At 46.3% G+C, this 22763-nt stretch overlaps 1 protein-coding gene across 11 annotated transcripts in view; it reads left to right on the forward strand.

Annotated features, from left to right (window-relative positions):
* PPIP5K1 (diphosphoinositol pentakisphosphate kinase 1) overlaps positions 1-22763 on the forward strand; it is a 153532-nt gene that overhangs the window by 73559 nt on the left and 57210 nt on the right. For 8 of the 11 annotated variants that reach the window (XM_078854702.1, XM_073304631.2, XM_073304633.2 and 5 more), the window contains 4 exons: positions 2598-2714; positions 3310-3474; positions 6989-7079; positions 20601-20723. In XM_078854702.1, the coding sequence (XP_078710828.1) occupies positions 2598-2714; positions 3310-3474; positions 6989-7079; positions 20601-20723 (496 nt within the window). The remainder of the gene's footprint in view (positions 1-2597; positions 2715-3309; positions 3475-6988; positions 7080-20600; positions 20724-22763) is intronic. The other 3 variants (XM_073304630.2, XM_073304634.2, XM_073304635.2) reach the window with 1 other exon arrangement.

The raw sequence follows: 22763 nt of genomic DNA on the forward strand, positions 1-22763 counted from the left end.
GCTGGGAACATCCCAGAGGTGCTGGAGGCCAGACATAACAGCCTTTTGTTAGTGGTGGTCTTTGACCACTGGGGAAAAAGAGAGAATACCCCCCCTCTTCTCCCAGTGCATTGTTAGAAGAGACCGCATCATCTGTAAGTGGTTGGAGCAGAGCACTTGGAGTCAGATCTGTTGTAATAGGTTGGCTGTGCTCTTCCACTGACCCACAGTGTTATCAGGTGTTGGAACTCTGTAGGGAAAGGTTAACTGAGCCCTTCTAACTCATTGTGGCAGCTACCACTCGTTAACCCACCCTTGATTTAGGGGGAGTGAGTGTGGCGCTCTGGTTATTGGAATGTAGGGGCTGAGCTCTCCTAGGGGAGAATAGCCCAGCTATGGCATTTGTGGCTAATATTGTGTTAACTTATTGATAAAGATAAATTAATCACTGAGCTAAAAAGTAGTGGTTGCCAAGGTGTAAGTGAACATGACCTAATTACATTTGTTATCTGTAAACAGAATATTGTTCTAACCAGTAATATATTTACTTGGCACTTTGAAAGGGCCAATTTCCCAAGCTGAAAACAATTTTGCTTAAAATTATGATTAAAAGTGATTTAGTAGGAAAAACTTCAAACAACATGAATGATAATTGGAAGTTGTTTAAAAATTCTTTTAGTAGATGCCCAAAAAAATCAAAATTCCCCAATCACAGAAAAACTTATCCTGATTAAAAAAGGAAAGAGAAAAGAGCACTATGGAATTGCACGCACAAATGGAAAAAGGGGTGGTTGATAGCAATGACTTAAATGATGGGTTTGAGGCAGGAATCACTGGATGAAATTCTATGGTTTGCATTATGCAGAAGGTCAGACAGGTGATCATAATGGTCCCTTCTGGCCTTAAAATCTATTAAATTACCAGTCTTTAAGAAAGGGATAGATAATAAGACAGAAAATATCATGTTGCCTCTATATAAATCCATGGTACGCCCACATCTTGAATACTGCATGCAGATGTGGTTGCCCCTTCTCAAAAAAGTTATATTGGAATTGGAAAAGATTGAGAAAAGGGCAACAAAAATTATTAGTTTCAGAGTATCAGCCGTGTTAGTCTGTATCCGTAAAAAGAAAAGGAGTACTTGTGGCACCTTAGAGACTAACAAATTTATTAGAGCATAAGCTTTCGTGAGCTAAGCATCTGATGAAGTGAGCTGTAGCTCACGAAAGCTTATGCTCTAATAAATTTGTTAGTCTCTAAGGTGCCACAAGTACTCCTTTTTAAAAAAATGATTGGTGGTATGGAACGGCTTCCGTATGAGGAGAGAGTAATAAGACTGGGACTTTTCGGCTTGGAAAAGTGGGGATATGATTGAGGTCTCGAAAATCATGACTGGTATGGAGAAAGTAAATAAGGACATGCTATTTACTCCTTCTCATAACACAAGAACAAGGAGTCACCAAATGAAAGTAATAGGCAGCAGGTTTAAAACAAGCACAAGGAAATATTTTTTCATACAACACACAGTCAACCCGTGGAACTCCTTGCTGGAGAATGTTGTGAAGGCCAAGACTATAACAGGGTTCAAAAAAGAACTAGATAAATTAATGCAGGATAGATCCATCAGTGGCTATTAGCCAGAATGGACAGGGATGGTGTCCCTAGCGTCTGTTTGCCAGAAGCTGGTAATGGGTGACGGGATGGATCACTTGAAGATTACCTGTTCTGTTCATTCCCTCTGTGGCACCTGGCACTGGCCATTGTCGGAAGACTGGATACTGGGCTAGATGGATCTTTGGTCTGACAGTATGGCTGTTATTTTTTCGTCGTGAAATGCGAACAATTGATACGGGATGCCAGAGGAATCAATGCCAAAAATCTATAGCCAATAGGATTCAGAGGACAATAACAGAATTTTTTAAACATCCAGGAAAAAAGTTCTAGCAATGGTGTAAGTCTGCACTAGATAGAGATGATAAAATTGCCAGTAATGATGCAGAAAAGACAGAAGTATTCAATAAATATCTTTGTTCACTATTTGAAAAAAAGAGCCAATGGCTGGAAGCTGAAAGTTGACAAATACAAACTAGAGTATAAGGTGGGAAGTTTTTAACAATCAGGGTAATTAACCCTTGAAACAACTTGCCCAGTGATGTAGTGGATTCTCCTTCAAGGGGGGGGTCTTCAGATCAAGATGAGGTGTGTCTTTCTCAAAGATCTGCTGTAGCCCAGCCAGGAGGCATCCTGGGTGAGGTTCCTTAGCCTGTGTTGTCCTAGAAGTCATAATCTATAAAACCAAGTCCAGGAAGGTATAAGACTTGCTCTCCCCAGTGTGGTCCGTTTTGAAGGGAGGGCAGGTACTGTGTGTCTGGGTATGTTTGCATAGCCCAGTCCTGATTGGGTCCTCCAGGCGCTACTGTGATAACCGTAATACTGAGCTCTGTGCTGCTGGGTGAGACATAAAGCCCAGGTTAGCGTGTCTGTGCTTGTCTCATTGCTTCTGCATTTCCGCCTAAGCGGTGTGCTTGGGGTGTGTGCTATTTTGGCATGGAGGAGAGAGGGCAGAGGGCCAGTACCACAGCCCACACTGAAGTTGGGGCTGATTTTTGTGTTCTCAGGACCCATCTTCAGAGGAGCGTTTTCACGTGGAGCTTCATTTCAGCCCAGGTGTGAAGGGATGTGAGGAAGATGGAAGTGCCCCTACAGGGTTTGGCTTTCGGCCTGCATCAGCAGAAGTGAGTCTGCAGTCGCTGTGCCCTGTTTGAAGGGCCTGTCTGTGTCACTGAGGCACAGGCCTGGTGGGAGATGGTGTGGAGCACAGCAACTGCACTGCCCCTGTGGGGAAAGCAGTGCGGTAATGAAAGAGAGGTGAAGCCACAGGCCCACCTCTTCCCCATCCTTAGAAGAGAGGCTGGGACCCAAGTGTGCTCAGGAGAGCCTTTGTGATCCAGGGGAAGCAGGCTCTGGTGTGCTCACAGCAGGGCCAGGCACAGTCTGACCCAGAATCCTTCATCACACCCTGACAAGCACATACCTAGCAGCTCCCCTGCATTCTGCGGTGCCTCCGCCAGCCAGCAGTGGCCATGTCTCGGGCCCACTCTTGCAGTAGCGTATCTGGCAGTTGAGGGTTGTTTGCGGGTTGAGTTTCCTGGCTGGCTGGGTACTTTGTCTCCGGTGTCAAGGCTGTGTGTGGGGAGATGTAATCTCACTTCATTTTGTACAAGTGTCTGACTGGAATTCTGCTGGGCCTGTTTTTTCCTCTGAGTAAATCCCACCTGGGCCTGCATTGCTAGTTGTGTTAGTAACGCTGCTAGTGTGTCCTTCATGCAGAATGATGACAAGAAGCCAAACCAGGGCAGCATGGAGGATCTCTCCAAAGTGAAGAGCGTTGATGGGACAGACCAAGCACAAGAAAGGTCATCCCAGCCCTCTGAGCCAGTCTGCATTCCGCGGAGATCGCCCTTGATCCGCAACCGGAAAACTGGATCCATGGAGGTAATGGGGCGGGTGTAGTTTCAATTGCTCTGATCTAGTCCTCTTGCCCAGACTTGGCATCTCAGTTTTACCGTTGCAGAAAAGCTCCATTTTCTGGGACTCCCCTTTTAGCAGCACACCAGGGTCTGAGTTACTGCTGTGAAAGGAGTTAGGGCAGTGGTCACCAACCAGTCGATCGCAATCGAGTGGTTGATCCTAGAGGATCTCCCAGTCGATCACAATCTCCAGCGGAGCAGTGTGACTGTTGCTAAGGCAGACTCCCTGCCTACCCCGACCCTACGCCGCTCCCAGAAGCGGCCAGCGCAGCCCTGCAGCCACGGGGACAGGGGTCTCCCTCCATACACTACTCCTATCTTCAAGCACTGCCCTCGCATCTCCCATTGGCCAGAAGAGCTGTCGGGGCGGTGCTTGCAGAGAGAGGGAGCGCACGGAGCTATGTGTCCCCCACCCTCTCCAGGGGCCACAGGGTTGCGTCGCTCCCTTCTGGGAGCGGTGTGGAGCTGGGGTAGGCAGGGAGGGGTTCGGAGTGCTGTGGGTTGGGGTGCTGGCTCTGGGAGGGGGCTCAGGGTGGGGCTTGGTGTGCAAGAAGGGGTTCAGGGTGAAGGAGCAGGTATGGGGTGCTGGCTCCGGCACTTACCTCTGGCGGCTCCCAGTTGGCGGCGGGCACAGAAAGGCTAAGGCAGGCTCCCTGCCTACCCTGGCACCACACCGCTCCCTCCTAGAACTTGCACCCCCTTTGCATGCCCAGCCTGCACCCAAACTCCCTCCTAGAGCTTGCATCTCCTCCTACACTCCAACATTCTGCCCCAGCCTGGAGCCCCCTCATGCACCCAAACTCCCTTCTAGAGCTTGAACCCCTCACCCCCTCCTGTACACCAACCCCCTGCCCCAGGCTCAGCCCAGAGCCCACACCCCCTCCCGAACCCTAACCCCATCCCGGTGAAAGTGAGTGAGGGTGGGGGAGAGTAAGCAACCGAAACGGGGTGGGGGGATGGATGGAGTGCGTGGGGCGGGGGTTTGGGGAAGGGTTAGGGCCTCGGAGAAGGGGTGGGGTAGATTCTGGGTTGCCCTTAGATTCAAAAAGTGATCTTGGGCATAAAAAGGTTGGAGGTCACTGAGTTAAGGGAATAATGTGTCCGATGGGAAAGCAGGTTTATTAAATGCAGAGTGGTTAGGTGGCTGACATACTGAACTCCTTAAAATACCTTCACGGAGGAGAAATGCAGGAAAAAGGTTTGGACAATTGGTGAGGAAAGACAATTGTGTGGAAATAACTATGGGTGAATTGCAGCGAAGGCACACTGGGGAAATGCTGAATAGGCACATCCGCTGCATTGTGGGGTATTAGCAAAACTATGTGTCAAAGTAAATGTACTGTTGTCACTTCCAGGCTGCATTGTTTTAATTCATTTCTTCTTGGGTGTCTCATGAAGTTGAACTGGAAGGTGCCATGTTGCCGATCTGTCTCCTGTAGGATCATGGGAAGGGGTGGTGCCTGCTGTTTGTGATTTGTGTTGGGCAGTGGAGGTTTATTACAAAGTTCTTAATCTGCCATAGGGCCGATGTACTTATAGGCAGCTGAGCTGGCCTTACTCCCTGTCCTCAGGCTCAGTCTGGATGGGCTGTCTCAGTGGTGGGGACTTAGCTCACAGGTATCCAAATGCCCTTCAAGCTGCTTTCAGCACTGTGTGTCTTCCCTTTTGGGATTAGTCACTCGCCTTGATTCCAGCTGTTTTCTTGGAGGTGGGGGAAGGGATATTTGTGGCTGAGGGATCTGTGGCTGTCTTGGGCCTTCCTTATTATAGTCAGCCATGAAATCACAGATGCCTTTTTGGTGATTGGCACACAATAAATTAACCATGGTCTGGGGAGGATCCTAGGGTGATTCAACGGATCTGATGTACTTGGATTTTCAGAAAGACTTTGACAAGGTCCCTCACCAAAGGCTCTTAGGCAGAGTAAGCAGTCAAGGTATAAGAGGGAAGGTGCTTTCATGGATTAGTAACTGGTTAAAAGATAGGAAACAAAAGGTAGGAATAAATGGTCTGTTTTTACAATGGAGAGAGGTAAATAGCAGGGTCCCCCAAGGGTCTGTAGTGGAACCAGTGCTGCTCAACACATTCATACGTTATCTAGAAAAGGAGAGGAGCAGTGAGGTGGCAATATTTGCAGGTGATAGAAAATTATTCAAGATAGGTAAGTTCAAAGCTGATTGTGAAGATTTGCAAAGGGATCTCACTAAACTGGATGACTGGGCAAGAAAATGGCAGATGAAATTCAGTGTTGGTAAATGCAAAGTAATGCACATTGTTTTGTATGTATAGTTGGAATTATGTTTTCCAATGGGGTCTAAATTAGCTGTTACCACTCAAGAAAGGTGTTTTTCTGAAAACACCTATTCAGTGTGCAGTGGCAGTCAAAGCTAACAAAGTCAGGAAACGTTAGGAAAGAGATATATAATAAAACAGAAAATATCATAGTGGCATTATGTAAATCCATGGTATGCCCACACCTTGAATACTGCATGCAGTTCTGATTTCCCCGTCTCCAAAAATACATGTTAGAAATGGAAAAGTTACAGAGAAGAGCAACAAAAATGACTAAGAGTATGGAACAGCTTCCATGTGAGGAGAGATTTTAAAAAACTGGGGACCTGTTCAGTTTGGAAAAGACGACTAAGGGGAGTAGAATATGTTAGAAGTCATGAATGGTGTGGAGAAAGTGAATTGGGAAGAGTTATTTACCTCTTCTCATAACACATTGTTGTCTGGTGAACCCTGGTTCTTAATAGGCAGCAGAGTAAATAAAATGAATTACTTCTTCACACAATGCACAGTCGATCTGTGGAACTCATTGCCAGGGGATGTTGTGAAGGCCAAAACTATAACTGGCTTCAAGAAAGAATTAGAGAAGGTCATGGAGGATAGGTCCATCAGTGGCTATAAGCCAAGATGGTCAGGGACATAAACCTGTACTCCGAGTGTCCCTAAACCTCCAACTGTCAGAAGCTGGGACTGGATGACAGGGGGTGGATCACTTGAAATTGCCCTGTTTTGTTCATTCCCTCTGAAGCATCTGGCACTGTCGGAGACCGAATACAGGGCTGGATGGACCCTTGGTCTGGCCCCGGCATGGCTGTTCTTATGTAGAAACAACTGCACTTGATGGTGTTGACATGAGTGTGTGTGCCCTAGAGGGGAAATGCTCAGTGATCAGAGCTGGAGCATGGGAGTTGGGACTCCTTGAGTTCTGTTCTCAGCTTTGTGCCGAGTTCCTTAGGGGAAGATTTCTAAAGGTGCAAAAGGCAGGTCAACGCTTAACTCCCTGTCACTGCCAGTGAGAATCAAGCACACCTTGGCTCTTTGTGCCTGTGAAATTGTCCCTTCCATGCAGTCTTTAAAATGAGACACATCCTCTCTGCCTCTTACTATCATTTGTGAAGTCCCTTGAGAGTGGTGGGTAGAGTAGCCAGGAATCCTTAATGGTGCAGTCAGCATTCCTCTTGTTTTTACAGGTGCTGTCAGAGTCCTCTTCCAAAACTGGAGGGTATCGTCTCTTCTCCTCCTACTCAAGACAATCTTCCGAAATGAAGCAAAGTGGCCTAGGTACGAGCCTGTACTCGACCTGTCCACCTGTACCTCTCTGTCTCTCTGTGTGTGCGTCTGTCCATCCCGCCACATGTACATCTGGCTCAAGTTCCATGTATGTCTGTGGATGTATTATGTCCTCTTATGTAATGTTACAGCGTACAATAAGTTTCCTGTACGTTCTCTATCTCTTTCATTCCTCAGCCCCTCATACAGCCAAGGTTCTTACTGCTGAAAGTGAACACGTTACTTTTTGTAGCAGATGCATAATTGCAGAGCAGGTTTTTGCTCCCATGGCAACATATTTCATGGTGCACTATTTTATCATCAGCAGAGGGAGGGAAAGTTACTAGCCAAAATCTGAGATCTGAAACTGGCATGCTTTTCTTATCACACCTGGGTTAATTTATTCATTTGCCAGGCTCTTCCCATAGATAAATTGTTATCTATAATCCCTTCTTCCTCGTGTTAAGATTTTTTGGCCTCATCAAGGAAATGGAGATCACTCACCAGCCGCTGTCTGTTCAGTGGTGACGACTCATAGCACCCATCACTGATCTGATTAGCTTTTCATAGCTAGAGTGCCAGTTGAAGCACTGGGGAAAAAACTTCTGGGCACTGTTTGCAAGTATTTTTAGCACAGATTCCCACTGTTGAGTATCTGTGGCCTGGGCACTGAAGTCAGATTGTGTTGGAGCTTTGTCGTGCTGCCTGGTGGAGCCAAACATTTGGTGCAAGGTTAAGAAAGCCATTACCGTGCTGTCCTGTCAGGCCAGAATTTGGATTTTGTTGCTCAGAGCCTCCTAATGCTCCCAGAACTCCTGTTGCAGAAGCAGAGTCAAATTCTCTATCCAGAGCCCAAATCTCTGCTGCTGAGTGCCTGCAAAGTGGAACCTTGACAGATGCAGATAATGATGGTTTAGAAGGATAGCACATTTTTGTGGGAGATTGCAAACTATCCATAAAACAGCTTCGTGCAAGGTGTTCACTCTGGACAACACAGAAAGAGACTGTTCCAGCACCTGGTTCTGTCTTTGCAGTCCTGGATAATTTCCTATATCTAAAAGTCTGGCAGTCCAAAGGGAAAGTACATGAGCATGTGCACTTCGTTGCTTTTATTTGTGTTGTATGAAGAAGTCCCAAAGGGTTTTGTCAAAAGAAAATTCTGCTTTTTTTGTTCTTTAACATTATAAGTTCAGTTCTTGTCTCCTTGGAAGACTCTATGGCCACTGTAGAACTAGTGCAACTATAGTATTGCAAGAAAGCGAAACCTGAGCAATTGAGAGGGAAAGGGAATTTTCACCACACTTTAAAATTCTGGGTTTTGTTTAGCAGTCATTGAGCTCCAAAGTCTAAGGCTATGTCTACACTGAGATCATAGGCCCGCAGCTAGCCTAGGTCAGCTGACTTGAGCTCACGGGCCACAGGCTGGGGAGCTATAAAATTGCAGTGTGGACGTTCAGGCTTGGCCTGGAGCCTGGACTCTGAGACCCCATGAGAGGGGAGAGTCTTAGAGCCTGGGCTCCAGCCTGAGCCCAAATGTTTACACTGCAGTTTTCACCCCTGCAGCCTGAGCCCTGCGAGCCGAGTCAACTGACTGGGCTTTGAGACTTGGTGCTGTGGGTTTGTATCTCTGTGTAAACGTACCCTAGAATGTTTAGGAGAAAGGATGTCTTTGTTAAAGAGGCAGATTTTTGAATCTTTAATTTAGGTGGAAGAGTTCACGTTTTAAGCTCCAAAAGTTATCCAGCAAAAGCAGGGTAGACCAGACTTGATATTCCTGATGTTTCTAAAGTTAAAAAAACTTCACAAGCTTCAGACCTTTCAGGTTGCCATTATACACCAGAAAGCGGCAAAGTAGGGGCAAACCAGTTTTCTTAAACATCTTTGCAGGTCACCTTTGAGGCATGGCCAAGGTCCTCCTAGCAACAACACTAGTTCAAGTCCCTGTTCTCTGAGTTTTAGACATCCTACAGCCAAGAGATTTCTAAAAGGCCCTGAGTCTTTCCTCCACATCTGTGCATGAACCCCCTCTTAGGATTTGAACTTAATTCTCACCCAGTTAACGGAATCTCCTTTTGAACCATTAGGTTAAGGTTGTTTTAATGTCGGTCCCTGAAGACTGAATCCTTGATAGTGGTAATATCAGCGGGGAGGGTTAGAGAGGTTCAGGCATTGATGGCTTGTCCTCTGTTTAGTACTCTATCAAGATCTGCTATCCCTGACTATGTGCTCTGGTGCTTTCCCTAAATCTCACTCAGTGTTGGAACAGGCTGCGGGAGGCTCCATTGAGGTGCAAAAAAGGCCCTTAACTACTCTGAATCTATGGATCTTTAACTAGATTGTCACTACAAAGCCACTCTTCTCACTAGTTATCTGCAGCGCAAAGTCTCAGCAGTACTGAGTAAGCTGAAGGAACAAATGGCACCAAGTGATCAGTTTTGTGAGTGGGGCATGTGTGGCCCCAGTGGTCACTGCGCCCAAGAGGTCTCTGCATCTGCACTGAGGGATCTGTGCTGGTGGGTTAATTGGGGAGCCACGGTTGCCGGGGATGCGCCTTTCTTCTTAGGTGGATTTGGATTCATAAAAACTCATAAACTTTAAGGTCAGAAGGAACCATCGTGATCATCTAGTCTGGCCTGCTGCACATTGCAGGCCACAGAATCTCACCCACCCACTCTTGTAATAGACCCATAACCTCTGGCTGAGTTACTGGACTCCTCAAATTATAATTTAAAGACTTCAAGTCACCAAAAAATCCACCATTTACACTAGTTTAAACCTGCAAATGACCCATGCTCCATGCTGCAGAGGAAGGTGAAAACTCCCCAGGGCCTCTGCCAATCTGACCTGGGGGAAAATTCCTTCTGACCCCAAATATGGCAATCTGTTAGCATGTGGGAAAGACCCAACAGCCAGACACCTGGGAAAGAATTCTCTGTAGTAATTCAGTCCTCCCCATCTCGTGTCCCATCACCAGCTGTTGAGGGTATTTGTTACTCATACTGATTGGCTACATGCCATTGTGTGCATTCCCATCATACCGTCTAAAAACTCAACATGCCCAGTCTGGAAGCCAGTTAGTGGTTTTTTGTTTTTGTTTTTTGTTTGTTTGTTTTTTTGTCCCCATTGCTCCCCTTGGAAGGCTGTTCCAGAACTTCACTCCTCTGATGGTTAGAAACCTTCTTCTAATTTCAAACCTAAACTAATTTGACAGCCAGTTTATATCCATTTGTTCTTGTGTCAGCTTTAGCGCTTAACTTAAATAACTCCTCTCCCTCCCTGGTATTCTGATGTATTTAGAGACAATGCATCTGTTACCTGTTCATGGGTCTCTTCCTTCCTAATGACAGGTTTCAGAGTAGCAACTCTATTAGTCTGTATCCACAAAAAGAAAAGGAGGACGTGTGGCACGTTAGAGACTAACCAATTTATTTGAGCATAAGTTTTCGTGAGCTACAGCATCCGATGAAGTGAGCTGTAGTTCACAAAAGCTCATGCTCAGATAAATTGGTTAGTCTCTAAGGTGCCACAAGTCCTCCTTTTCTTTTTCCTTCCTAATGCGTTTGTCTGCTTTTATTGAAACCTAGATTCATCCCCTTCACAATCTGAGATGTGTGTTCTCAATGTGTGGGGAGGAGTAGGAAGGACAGCTGGTCTTAGACTGGCTCTCCCTCTGGCTTGGGTTTCAGCACCTATTCTTGTGGGTGGGTCTGTTAGTCACTACTACCTGTTGCTGCTGCTGGGCTTTGAGCAAGTCCTGCTCCAGTGTCAGGCTTTGCCTGCTTCCCCACTAAGTGGCCTTGCCAGTGACTGGCTGCTGGTGTTTCTTAATCTATTGCCATGGAGGGAGAAGGATGAGTGCTAGTACTCTGGCATAAAACCAGAATGGTTACAAACACAAAAGGGAGAAGGCAGAAGAGGACCCTTGATATAGTGCTGTTACCATTCCCCCCCAGCCATCTTCATCATAAGTTTTGAGTCAGGTTTACTCTGCTAGAGCCCTTAAAATGTTCCACTGGAAAGGGGGAGGGCCACAGTCACAGCCTGAGAGATTGAGGGGCTGGTTGTGTAGAGCCTTTAGGAGAAATGATCCATGTAAACGCATTGCAGTTCCACAAGCTCGTTCTCCAGTTGCATTGAGCTAGCCAGATCCAAGGATAGTCCTGTATCTCCTCTCTCTCTCTCTCTCTCTCTCACTTCCTTTCCATTACCTTCTTTTCAGCCGAGTGGTTAGACATAGAGCTCTTGCTACAAACTTTGTTTGCCTCTTTGTGTTCTGTTTCTGCTGTTTGGTGTGATGATTGCATTGTAGCACAATCTCTAAGCTCATCCTCTGGGAGCTGTGATCTCCCCTGGCTGCCCTGGGAGGTGTTCTCATCCCTGTGTGCCTCTGTCCTCTCAGCCACTTGCTGGCTGACCAAGCCTGATGCCTCTTCTGCAGCTTTGCAGCAACAGATGGTTCCCAAATAAATTGTTCTGGTTGTATGAACTGAATTAACTCCTTTTGGAAACTGATGGAAAAATAGTGTCATCTTATGCTAAGTTTCACAATTTCAGGATAAAATTACAAGGCTCATCCATAGTCGTGTTTCAGGAAATGAATGAGTTCTAGAGTTAGGAATCAATTGCCCTATATGGGATAATATTGCCCAGTGAGATCTGGAAACAATGTACATCTTTCTATGAAGCATCTGGTCCTGGCTACAGCTGGAGGCAGGATACTGGACTAAATGGACTATTGGTGTGATCTAGTGTAGCAGGGAGAGAGGGATACCAAGTGGATGGGCCACTCTTCTGATTCAGAATAGCAGTAGGTGATGGTTCCAGGTCTGAATTGGCCTTTGATGTGATCGCATATGGAAATTTCTTTTCCTTGGGAAGGATGTTTTCTGCAGGCTGTCTCTTTCTCATGAAGACTCTGACAGGAAATGCGCTGTGTTGAGCTAGCTGCTTCACACTCAGCAAACACTACTCTTTTGAAAAACTAAGAAAGGAATTTGTCTCTGGATGGAATGGAGAGGTGAGCCCATGAACAGACTAAAAATCCCAGAGTGCTTTGCAGTTTACTGAGGCTCAGCCAGGAGAGGGAGGAGAAAATCAAACGACACATGAGAAAACAAAATAATGTTCCATAGATGCACCAGGGGAATCTCTGAGCTACACGGGGAATTTAGAACTGGTGTCAAATGGCAAATTGGGAGGTCTGGAGACTGAGCCCCTGTTTCTCTCTGGAACAGATAATGACAGTGCCAACTTTCATCACTCTGCCTGCTCCCAGTAAGGTTCAGATCGCCAACTGAAGGGATCATCTCTTGGGTTGAGGAGTTTACGTTCAGTCTTAGGTACAAAGCAGGGCTCTGGGTGGGAAAGATTTTGCATCCCTCTATCAATTCTCTGAGCAAGGGTACCCTGATGAAGAATTCTTATGCTAGGGCCCTGAGGAGCTCAGTGAAGACAGAAGCAAATAGATGTTAGCATAGAAAAATAGGCCATCACTGTACATCCTTATCTGGATCAGTATGTCCAGTGCTGGGTGCCTTGGCTGTAGAAGAACTCAGTTTGGAAGGCCCAGAGACAGAACAGTGAGGGTAGTTAGTGTGGGTACTTGATGAGAGACTCAAAGACTAAAGTCACTGCATTTACTCTGGGGGAATAAAAAAGGAGTTGGGAATATGAATTAAAGGGAATCTGTCTGAAGTGACGTTATGCGTATGATCGCAAAAATTGATCAGTCCTGAGTTTTGATGCTGCCCCATAATTTGAGAACAAGGGTTAGTCAATTAAAGGCCAATAAATTTAAATTCAATCAAAAGAGATGTTTCTCAGGGTGAGTACTCGGCATGCCATGAGATGTCCATGGAACAGCTCCCATGACGGGTTTTAAAAGGGCTGAATCATATATGATCCTGAGTAACGGTGGCGGTACAGAGAATAGAATGTTATCAAGTTAAAAAAGGAGGAAAACTTCAGACCAGTGTAAAGTCAATAACTTGTAGGTACATGGATCTGTACTGTTGAGGGAGTGTAAAAAAAAAAAGGGGGGAGTGGGTGGGTGGGAGAGCATGCACCTCCCCTACTCCTGGGGGGACTCCCATCTTGGGAGCAGGGGCTTACACTCTGCTGCATCCACAGTTAATAATTTTGGACCACAATATGGATAAACAAAATTGCTTTCCTCAACTGACATGAACCATGTTCCAAATGCCCAACGATCAAACCACCACTTAAGCCACATTCATTACCATGTGGAGCGCAGAGCATTCCAGGAAGCACTGTGGATCTGAGAAGCAAAGACCAGTGTTTGGGTGTCCAGATAGCTACTTCTTTTTGCCTAGTTTTCAGCGTGCTGAGCTCATATCACTCTGACAGAAGTCAATGGAAGCCAAGGGTGTACAGCGCTTCTGAAAATCTTAAGGGGTTCTCAACTTGGGTACCCAAAATCAGAGACTCCTTTTGAGAAGTTTGACCTGAGTGACTGCACACAATGAGTGTGTGGCAGGGTTGGGAATAGAACAATGACTTCCTAGTTATCTGCCTTTTCTACAGACCATCCTTCCTCTGGGTTTATAGGTTATAGTTTACATATAATGTAAAAGGTCATAAACCTACTATGCCTGTGTAAGTTGAATCTAGATGTGCATTGCCAACTGCCTGGAAAAAAGAGCCAACAATTAATTGTAGATGGTAAAAATTTAGGACACTTAATTTATGGAGAAACAGACTTTTATGGAGGCATCCAGAACAGGCAGAATGACACAATGTGTGGCAGTCATTTTCAGACTCTCAACAAAACTCTTGACTTAATACATTGTAATTTTTTTTTTTTAAGAACAGATTTCAAGCTGAGCATATAACCGTGTATGCAGAAAGCAAAGCCATGGTTTAATTCAGGTTGGGTTAGTTTTATTTGGGTGGTTTTTGTTTTGTACATCTGGAAAGTCTTAACCAAGAAAGAAAACCCTAAGTAGGTCTGCAGAGAGACAGCTGGGGCATAAATGGATGGTTTGCAAGCTCCAGGACTCAGGCAGGACTCGTGTCCTGTGCCCCATATATCTTCTCACAGTTTGTGAGGAACATTGTGGGTCACTTGGCCTTTCTCTGAAACATCAAGGCAGAATCCTGTACTGGAGGGACCTGTGTACTGATCAGGGGCAGCAGCTTGTATATCTGAAAACCTGAAAAATGGCTCTCTGGATACAGATTTCTTTCCCCAGTGCTGATGGGTAGAGGTCTGGCACCAGCAGCCCAGTGCATGGTATGGTGACGCATCACCAGCTGGGCATCCAGTCTTTTCTCTGCACTCAGTAGAGCGATGAGCAAGCTTTCTGTTTCCTGATCAGCAGATTCCTCAGTTCATTTGAAAAATCCTGATTGGGCTGTGGACACTCTCCCCTCCCTAGATTTATTCCCTGCTTCCTCCTCCTCTATGCTGCAGTGATGGCTGCTTCCTACAGAACTAGCGAAATCTCTGCACAGGAGAACTGGAGGGAAGGCAGAGGGGCAGTGCTTGCAGTTGGTGTTTACATATCAAGGGGATTAGGTATCCTAAATAACTAAAATGGATGGGTAGATATCCTAGCACTCAGACTGGTCAACATCGGTCTCCTGGGTCAGGAGGCAGAAAGCCAAGTGACAGTAAACCCTGCATGGTTGGGTATCTTGCAGTAAGGCAACTTTCCTCATCTCCAAATATCAAGATCCCCATGCGTGCCCAGTGCTGATCTCCTTTGGAGGGGATTGCTGCCTCCTCTGGCATCAGGCCCTTCTGGAGATTCATCCCCTGGAGACGGGCAGATTCTTCTTCGAGTAGTGTCCCTATGGGTGCTCCACTTTAGGTGTCTGTGTGCCCTTACACCTCTAATCGGAGATTTGTGGTAGCAGTGTCCTGTTGAGCCCACGCATGTGCTCTCCTTCCCTCCTGGTCTGCCTAGAGGCTATTTAGCACTGCACAGGCGAACCCCCCTCACTTCCTTCTCTACTGCCTTTGGTGTCTGACCCAACAAGCAGCTGTCCCTTCCTTAGCTGTGTCATTAGCATAAGTAGTGTTTGTTTTCTTACCTTTGTTCTCCCTAAAAGCACTCAAGCTAGTGTTTTGTTTTATTTTATTCCTTTGGTTTAAAAAGAAAAGAGAAAAAGGAAAAGAACTTCACTTTCCTTCCCTGTCTGGGGGCATTCCCCCCCTCCCCAGGCATCTAGTAGACTCATAATTTTCTTTTTCAGTTGTTTTTAAAAAGAAAAAAAAGACTATGTTCTTCTGTATATTCCTCCCTGCTAGAGGATGACAACCCCCTGCCCAGGGGCTTGCCTCGATTTCTCTGCTCCAAGCGATGCTTCTCCTGCCAGGAGTCAGTTCCTGTAATGGCCAGACACTCACTGTGCCTGGGAGACCCTCACAGAAGTGCTTTACCTGTCACATCTAAAACTGCAGCCTCACAGGAGCTGGGAGCTGAAGTAAAAATTCCTCCCTATAGAGAAAACACTTCAGTCTATCCCTGGAGCCTTCACTTCAAAAGGGGTCCAGTGGTGAAGAGGAGAAGAGAGAGAGAGAGAGAAAGAAGAAGCCACCAGCAGACTCCCCCTGGAAAGGCTCCTCCTTGACTGGCCAGCCAGAGGGGTGTTCCCCAGTCCAAGTAGCTGGCCACATGAGCTCAGGTGTCGCTCCCCTTCAGCAGGGAAGCTCTGAAACCTGATGGAAGCTGAAACCTGAGAAGGGGCTTCCTGCTGTGAGCTCTGCCCTGCTCTGAGCTCTGCTCTCCGCACTGGAGGGGCTTCTATAAGCTCTGTGCTGCTCTGAGCTCTACTCTGGGCAACTACGGCACCCAGAGGGCGCCCTTACCATACCATCTCTAAAAGAGCGACACAGAGACACTCTGCTTTTGGCACCGAGACACCAGAGGCTTCCACAGTCATGCTCTGAGGCAATGGTACCATTCCCTAAGGAGAGGGGACAGTTACCATACCATCTCTAAAAGAGTGGCATAGAGAAACCCTTTGGTACCAGATGCAACAAAACTCCCATCTAGGAAGTGTTCTGCACCTTCCCAACCGTTGATACCGACTACAGACACTCCTCTAGGGTTCCGGATGAGCCCATGGTAACACAGGTGCTCTGATACTCTGGAGATCTGTGGCCTCAGTACCCAGGGAGAGACAATTACCATATTCGCAAAAAGAAAAGGAGGACTAGTGGCACCTAAGAGACTAACCAATTTATTTGAGCATAAGCTTTCGTGAGCTACAGCTCACTTCATCGGATGCATTCAGTGGAAAATACAGTGAGGAGATTTATATACACACAGAACATGAAAAAATGGGTGTTATCATACACACTGTGTTATCATACACATACCATATTGTTTCTAAAAAAGTGGCACCAACAAACTTTTTGTACTGGGCAAAATTCTCATTTAGGGAGTGCTCTGCCAAACTATCAGTACTGACAATGTACCATGGACCCTCCTCTGTGGTACCAAATGAACCCATGGTCCTGCATGACTCTGGTACCCTGGAGACCTGATGATTGGAGAAGAACCACAATACCCATTACTTGGTACCAGGACCCCAGTATCAAGCACATCCAGGCACCCAGAATCGCTCTTAGCACTGGGCTGTATACTGCCAATACCCCAGTCAGTGGCACCCTTACCCACTGACGAATCTGACACTGGCCAGGAGGAGATCATTCCCTGGCCCCTCAAGGTGGCCCACCACCACACTACAAGGGTCATCCCCAATTCCATCACGCCAACCGCCAGTGCCTACCTTCCTGCTTCTCCCTCCCATGGTCATATTGTAACTTTTCGGGTATATACCCACACATGGTGCGACCGTCTCCGGTGTCTCTCAGGGAGAGTCCACCAGTTGGTTTGCTACAGCCTGGCACCTGAGCCAGGGCAGGAGAGCACCTGAGCCAGGACAGGAGAAAGCTTTTTCAGAACAGGAAAGAAGGGGGAAGAGGGAAGGGAGGGGGGAAAAAAAAAAACCTGAAGAGGAAGCTACCTCTTCAGCACACTTCTCCTCATCTCTCCCAGATGAGACTGTGCTGCCTACCCCTCATCACTAGGTGAAGATTTAAGAACTTTTTGGATCTTACCAAGAGGGTGGCAGACAAGCTGCAGATTCCCTTACAGGAGGTGGCAGATACACATCACAAGATGGTGGAAATTCTGCACACTACCTTCTCATCTAGAACTGTCCTCCCAATTAATGAGCTGATTCTAGCTCCTACCAAAATCATCTGGCAGAGCCAGCCTCCATCGCACCAACCAGCAACAGAGTGTAAACAAAAACAACCCTACATCTGTACCCAAAAAGGCAGACTTTGTTTTCAACATCCACAACCCAATCGTCCTAGTGGATGTGGTTAATGCATGAAGCAAGCAACATAATGCCAAGTCAACTCCATATGCTCAGGCTTCCCAAGATGGTGTATTCATCCACAACATTACTGTTTAGAGTCATAAATTACCAAACTGTCATGGCCAAAACAATTTTGTTAATCTTGGGAAACCCCAGGATGTTTCTGAAACATTACTGGAAACACAGAAAGAACAGATTCAGACCATTCTTAGAGAAGGTCAGTTAATAGCCAGACTGGTCCTAGAGACACCACTGGATGTAGCTGTTACAGCTGCCTGCCCAGTCTCCATGACAGTGGTACTGAGGTGGGTTGTGGGGTTTTTTTGTGTTTTTTGGGTTGTTTTTTTTGTTGTTGTTCGCTATACCTCTCTAGATTGCCCAAAGAGCTACAGACTTCCAATTTGAAGGGCCAAATTCTTTGCGGAGAAGACAGATTTTTTTTTTTCTCTCCACATCCTGAAGGATTCTTGGACTGCACTACACTCCTTAGGAATCTACACTGTGGAACAGAAGAGAAGATATACCTCTCAATCACACCACAGATCAGTCTTCTCAATACTCACCATCTCTGTGCTGTTATGAGCCACAGTGTAAGAGGCCCAGGGCTCAAAAGTGACAACAGTCTGCACCCCAGTCCATGACCTCTCAAGCTTCCTCTTATAAGCACTTTGATGAGCTGGTCAGGGGCCTGAACAATGATACCTTACAGCATCAGCTGCCATCTATACACCTGTCATGCCACTCAGAAGTCACCTTACTTTACTTCACAGCAGTTAGGACCAGCTCTAGAGCAAAGAGAGTGATTGATTTCTAGCCCTGAACCTACAGGGTGCTTACTTTCATATCTTAATACAATCATTGTACAGGAGATTTCCTACTGCTTACCTTTTGGGGCAGGATCATTATAGGTACAGACTGCTCACACAGGGTAGTCTCCAAGGGTCACTTCATTGTAGTGGCATACTAACTCTGGTACAGGGACTGGACTTTATCAGCACCAACCTGATGCAGTACAAGAGAGTGCTCCTCTCACTACTCACATTCACCACCCTGGGACACATCTCCCTAATATGCTGGGGAGCTCACCTACAAAGCAACATAAAAGATCTTATGATGGACGTAATGTGACCTGTATGTTTTGTATAAACTGCCAAGGAGCTGCCAGATCTCCCTCCCTCTGCAAGACAGCATTCAAACTTCGGAATTGATGCACCCGTCACAATGTGCTCATCTCAGCTGTCTGTCTACAAGGGATACAGAACAGGATAACCAACAGTCTCAGTTGGAATCTTCTCATGACAATGCGTGTATACTGAATTCAGAGGTGCTTCAAGATATAGCCACCCTTTGGGGAAACATTCACTGGCAGTTGCCATCATCTTCCCAGCGGACAGGGCCCACTTGTATGTCTTTTCCCAGTTTCCTACCCTATCCAAGATTCTGTTGAAAATTCAACAAAACAAAGCGAGAGTTGTTGTGATTGATTGTGACAAGTCCAGCTCCCTTACCTGACGCAGTCTGGTTCCCTTACCTGACGCAGATGGCAATATGCCCTCCTCTTCCTCGGACATCAGCCCATTTCTCACCCCCCCGCTCAAAACAATGGGCTGACCCTTCACCCCAACCCATGGGTCCTCTGTCTCCAGGCTTCGATCTTTCTTTGTTCCAAGGCTTTGAAGCAGAATGCTCTGACAAGCTGAAATACATGTTGCAACACAACCACAAGTTGACCACTCCACATACCCATCTACAGAATGGAAACGACTCTACGTTTGTACCATTCCAAACGGACAGACCCAACCTCCTCTTTCCTCCCTCTGATTCTGCACTACATTTTACACTCTCACTTCGCTCCCTTAAGGTACATCTCATGGCGAAAATGGCTTCCCACTTGGAGTTTGCTCAACCACTAATACATAGACCTTTTAAGGGCATTGGGACTCTCTTCCCCCATGTGACACCACCCGCTCCAGCCTGGGACTTTAATCTAGTTCTCAGGGCTTCGGACTAGACCTCCCTCCGAGTCCAGGGCAACTTGTTCTCTCTCACACCTGTCCATGACGACAGCATTTCTAATTGCCATCACCTCAGCTAGGCACATAGGAGAAATAGTGGCCCTGATGGCACACCCATCATTCACGGCCTTTGGCTTTAAAAAAATAAAATAATAATAATAACTCCTCCTCTAAGGCCACATATCCCAAGTTTTCCCCTACTTTTTCTGCACTTTCCATATGAATCAACAGATCCATCTCCCTGTTTTTTCCCCAAAACCACATTGTGACAACTGGGAGACAATTGTGCATATGCTAGATATTAGAAGGACATTAGCATTCTATTTGGACAGGACTAAGGACTTCAGGAAATCCCCTAAACTCTTCCGTTCATCCACAGAAAGATCCAAAAGCTCTGATATCTCCTCAAAGACCATCCAAATGAGTCTCTAGTTGCATTAATCACTTAGCAAGGGTGCAACTTCCTTCCATCCATATGCACTCCATGAGATCATTTCCTACCTCAGTCATATTCCATATCCCGTCTACCCAATCTATAGAGCAATGATTGGGTTCTCTGTCCATACTTTCGCAGAACATTAGGCGATCACTGAAGATTTGGCTGCTGACACCATCTTCAACTCCACAGTACTCTCTGTAGTAAAAGACTCCGCTCCGAAGTCCCAGCCTCCAGTGGTGGGTACTGCTCCGGAGTCCCCTAAAGTGGAGCACCCATAGGGACGCTACTCGAAGAAGAAGAATAGGAAGTTACTCACCTTGTGCAGTAACGATGGTTCTTCGAGATGTGTGTCCCTATGGGTGCTCCATATCCACCCTCCTCCTCTCTACTTCAGATTTCTCTACAGGGCTCTGTGGTAGAGAAGGAAGTGAGGGGGGTTCGTTGGTGCAGTGCTAAATAGCCTTGAGGCAGACCATGCAGAGGGAGGGGGAGAGCACATGAGCAGGCTCAACGGGACACTGCTACCAAAAATCTCCGATTAGAGGTGCAGGGGCACACAGACCCCTAAAGTGGAGCACCCATAGGGACGCACATCTCAAAGAACCATTGTTACTGCACAAGGTGAGTAACTGCCTCTTACTTCTCCACCGCTAACTCTGCTGATGTCGTCTGTAGATGCATGCTGTGGAGACATAATACTAATGCCCTCCCACGCCTTTCCAGGGTCGCAGTGTACAGGACTATTTAGCACTACTGTGCTCGGAGGCTCCTCCAGTGCCCCAAACCTTCAGGACTACGCACGCAGCCACGGCAAAAAGTTCACCACCAGCCTGACATACAAAGATGGTATGAATGTTCTTTGTGTAGCAGATAATTTACTTGTGGAACTTGCTCTCTAAAGATGTTACTGAGGCAAAGATGTAGTAAGATTTTCCAGAGAATTAGACATGAATGAATTGAATATTCTCTGCATCTGCACTAATCACAGTCACACTGAATTGTTATGTATTGCTCCAAGCAAGCTGACAGTACCCACTCTTTGGAGGTGGATTACTGAGCTCAATGGGCCATTGGTATGTCCCTGTGTGCTTAGAGGTTCAGCTCGCTTGTCTCAAATGGTCCCATTTGTGCTTTACTTCTAAGCCCATAAGAAGACTAAGTTATCTACATGTGAAGCTGGGGCTGCCATGTTAGCCGAATAACATGCATGGTGGGGTCAGGCTGGGGATATTTGGGAGGGGGAAGTATATGGAGTTATGGGCATCTGTGGGAGAACCTCTGGAATGCACCCACATCCAGACACTTCTGTACACCTGAGGTGCTGATGCGGGTGTTGAGTAGGATGCTGGGAGGAGATTGCAAACTCTCATCACTATTGCTCACTTACTGCAGAAGCTGCCTGAAAAATCTGCAGTTGAATCCCTAATGAAGATGACCTGATAAAATCAAACATTCAGCTCATTGGTTTAAGTGCTGGCCCATACTCTGTCAGTGAAGAGGAACTGTCTGGTTGACACATTAAATAAGAATAGTCATTTGTATTTTATACAGCACTTAGTGTGGTGGCACAATGGGGGCTGGAACAATTTTTATAGTGGGGGTGCTGAGAGCCATTGAACCAAACCGTAAACCCTGTATATAATGGAAACCACTTCAAGCCAGGGGGTGCAGCAGCTCCCCCAGCACCCTAGTTCCAGCACCCTAGTTCCAGCACCTATGGATTTCACTGTGTCAAGGACGCAATGAGGCAGTTCTGCCTCTAGGGACTTCGTGTAGAAGCTGGGATATTCTGGGAGATGTGAGAGTGCTGTAAAGTTGGAGGATTGTTTATTTTTCCATGTTAGCTCAGTTCTTGTGGCCATGGCCCGTTGAGTGGGACAGAATGGAATAAAAAGAGGAAGTTGGTCTGGCAAAGTACTCTGGGGAAGGCATTTGCAAACCAGAAATCCACTGGAACTTCATGGAGAACTTTGTATTGATCAGTCTGCTGAGAGGTTTTCTATGCTGCTCTTCCATCTTTGCTACAAGAGACTTCTGCATAATACTAGGTCTTTGTTGCCTATGTATGACCTGATCTGCTGCCTGGTCAAAGTCATAATCATTTGCACAGCCACTGATTGTGGTGTAGAACATAATAGGGAAGCTTGTCTCCATGAGCTGCATAAAAGATGGATGCAGCATAAGGGTGATAGATATTAGGAAAGCAAACTGGGGGAAACTGCAAAACCTTCTCCTTGTTTGCTGTGGTGTTCTAGCTATGTTGTTCCTAAGGTATTGGCGAGAAAGGGTGGGTATGATGATCAGTGCCCCCCATAACACACCTGTCGGAATCCCTGGGTCTTACACGTGCCCATCATGATGTGGCGTATCGCATCCAGTGTACTAACTGGCCCATAGCAACTCTGTGGGTGTAACCAGCCAATCACTATGCTCAGACTCACAAAGGAAAAGGTAAAAGACAAACCCAGTATCACTCCTAGGTGAACACTTCTCACAAAGTGATCACTCTGTATCTGACCTCTGTCCTCGTCCTCAAAGAAAACCTGCACAACAACTTCAAAAGAAGAGCTTGGGAACTTAAATTCATAACTCGCTGCTGCTAGACACTAAAAAAGAAAGACACTAAATTTACAGCTTCTTACAAGAATCTGTAGCCTGCTAATCCCCCTTGTTTGTCCTATGACTGCACAGGTATTAACAGGCAACTTAATCTTGAATGATTTCTTAGATTATGTGTTGAGCTACTTAAGCCAAATAATTTCTTCCACCTTGTATTTAGCAGTGACACTCTGGATACGTTTCCAAGATCCGAAGAAGAGTTTTGTAACTCAAAAGCTTGTCTCTCTCACCGATAAAATATATTACCTCACCCACCTTGTCTTGGTC

The sequence above is a fragment of the Lepidochelys kempii genome, chromosome 10 (genome assembly GCF_965140285.1).
Source record: "Lepidochelys kempii isolate rLepKem1 chromosome 10, rLepKem1.hap1, whole genome shotgun sequence".
Classification (NCBI taxonomy): Eukaryota; Metazoa; Chordata; order Testudines; family Cheloniidae; genus Lepidochelys; species Lepidochelys kempii.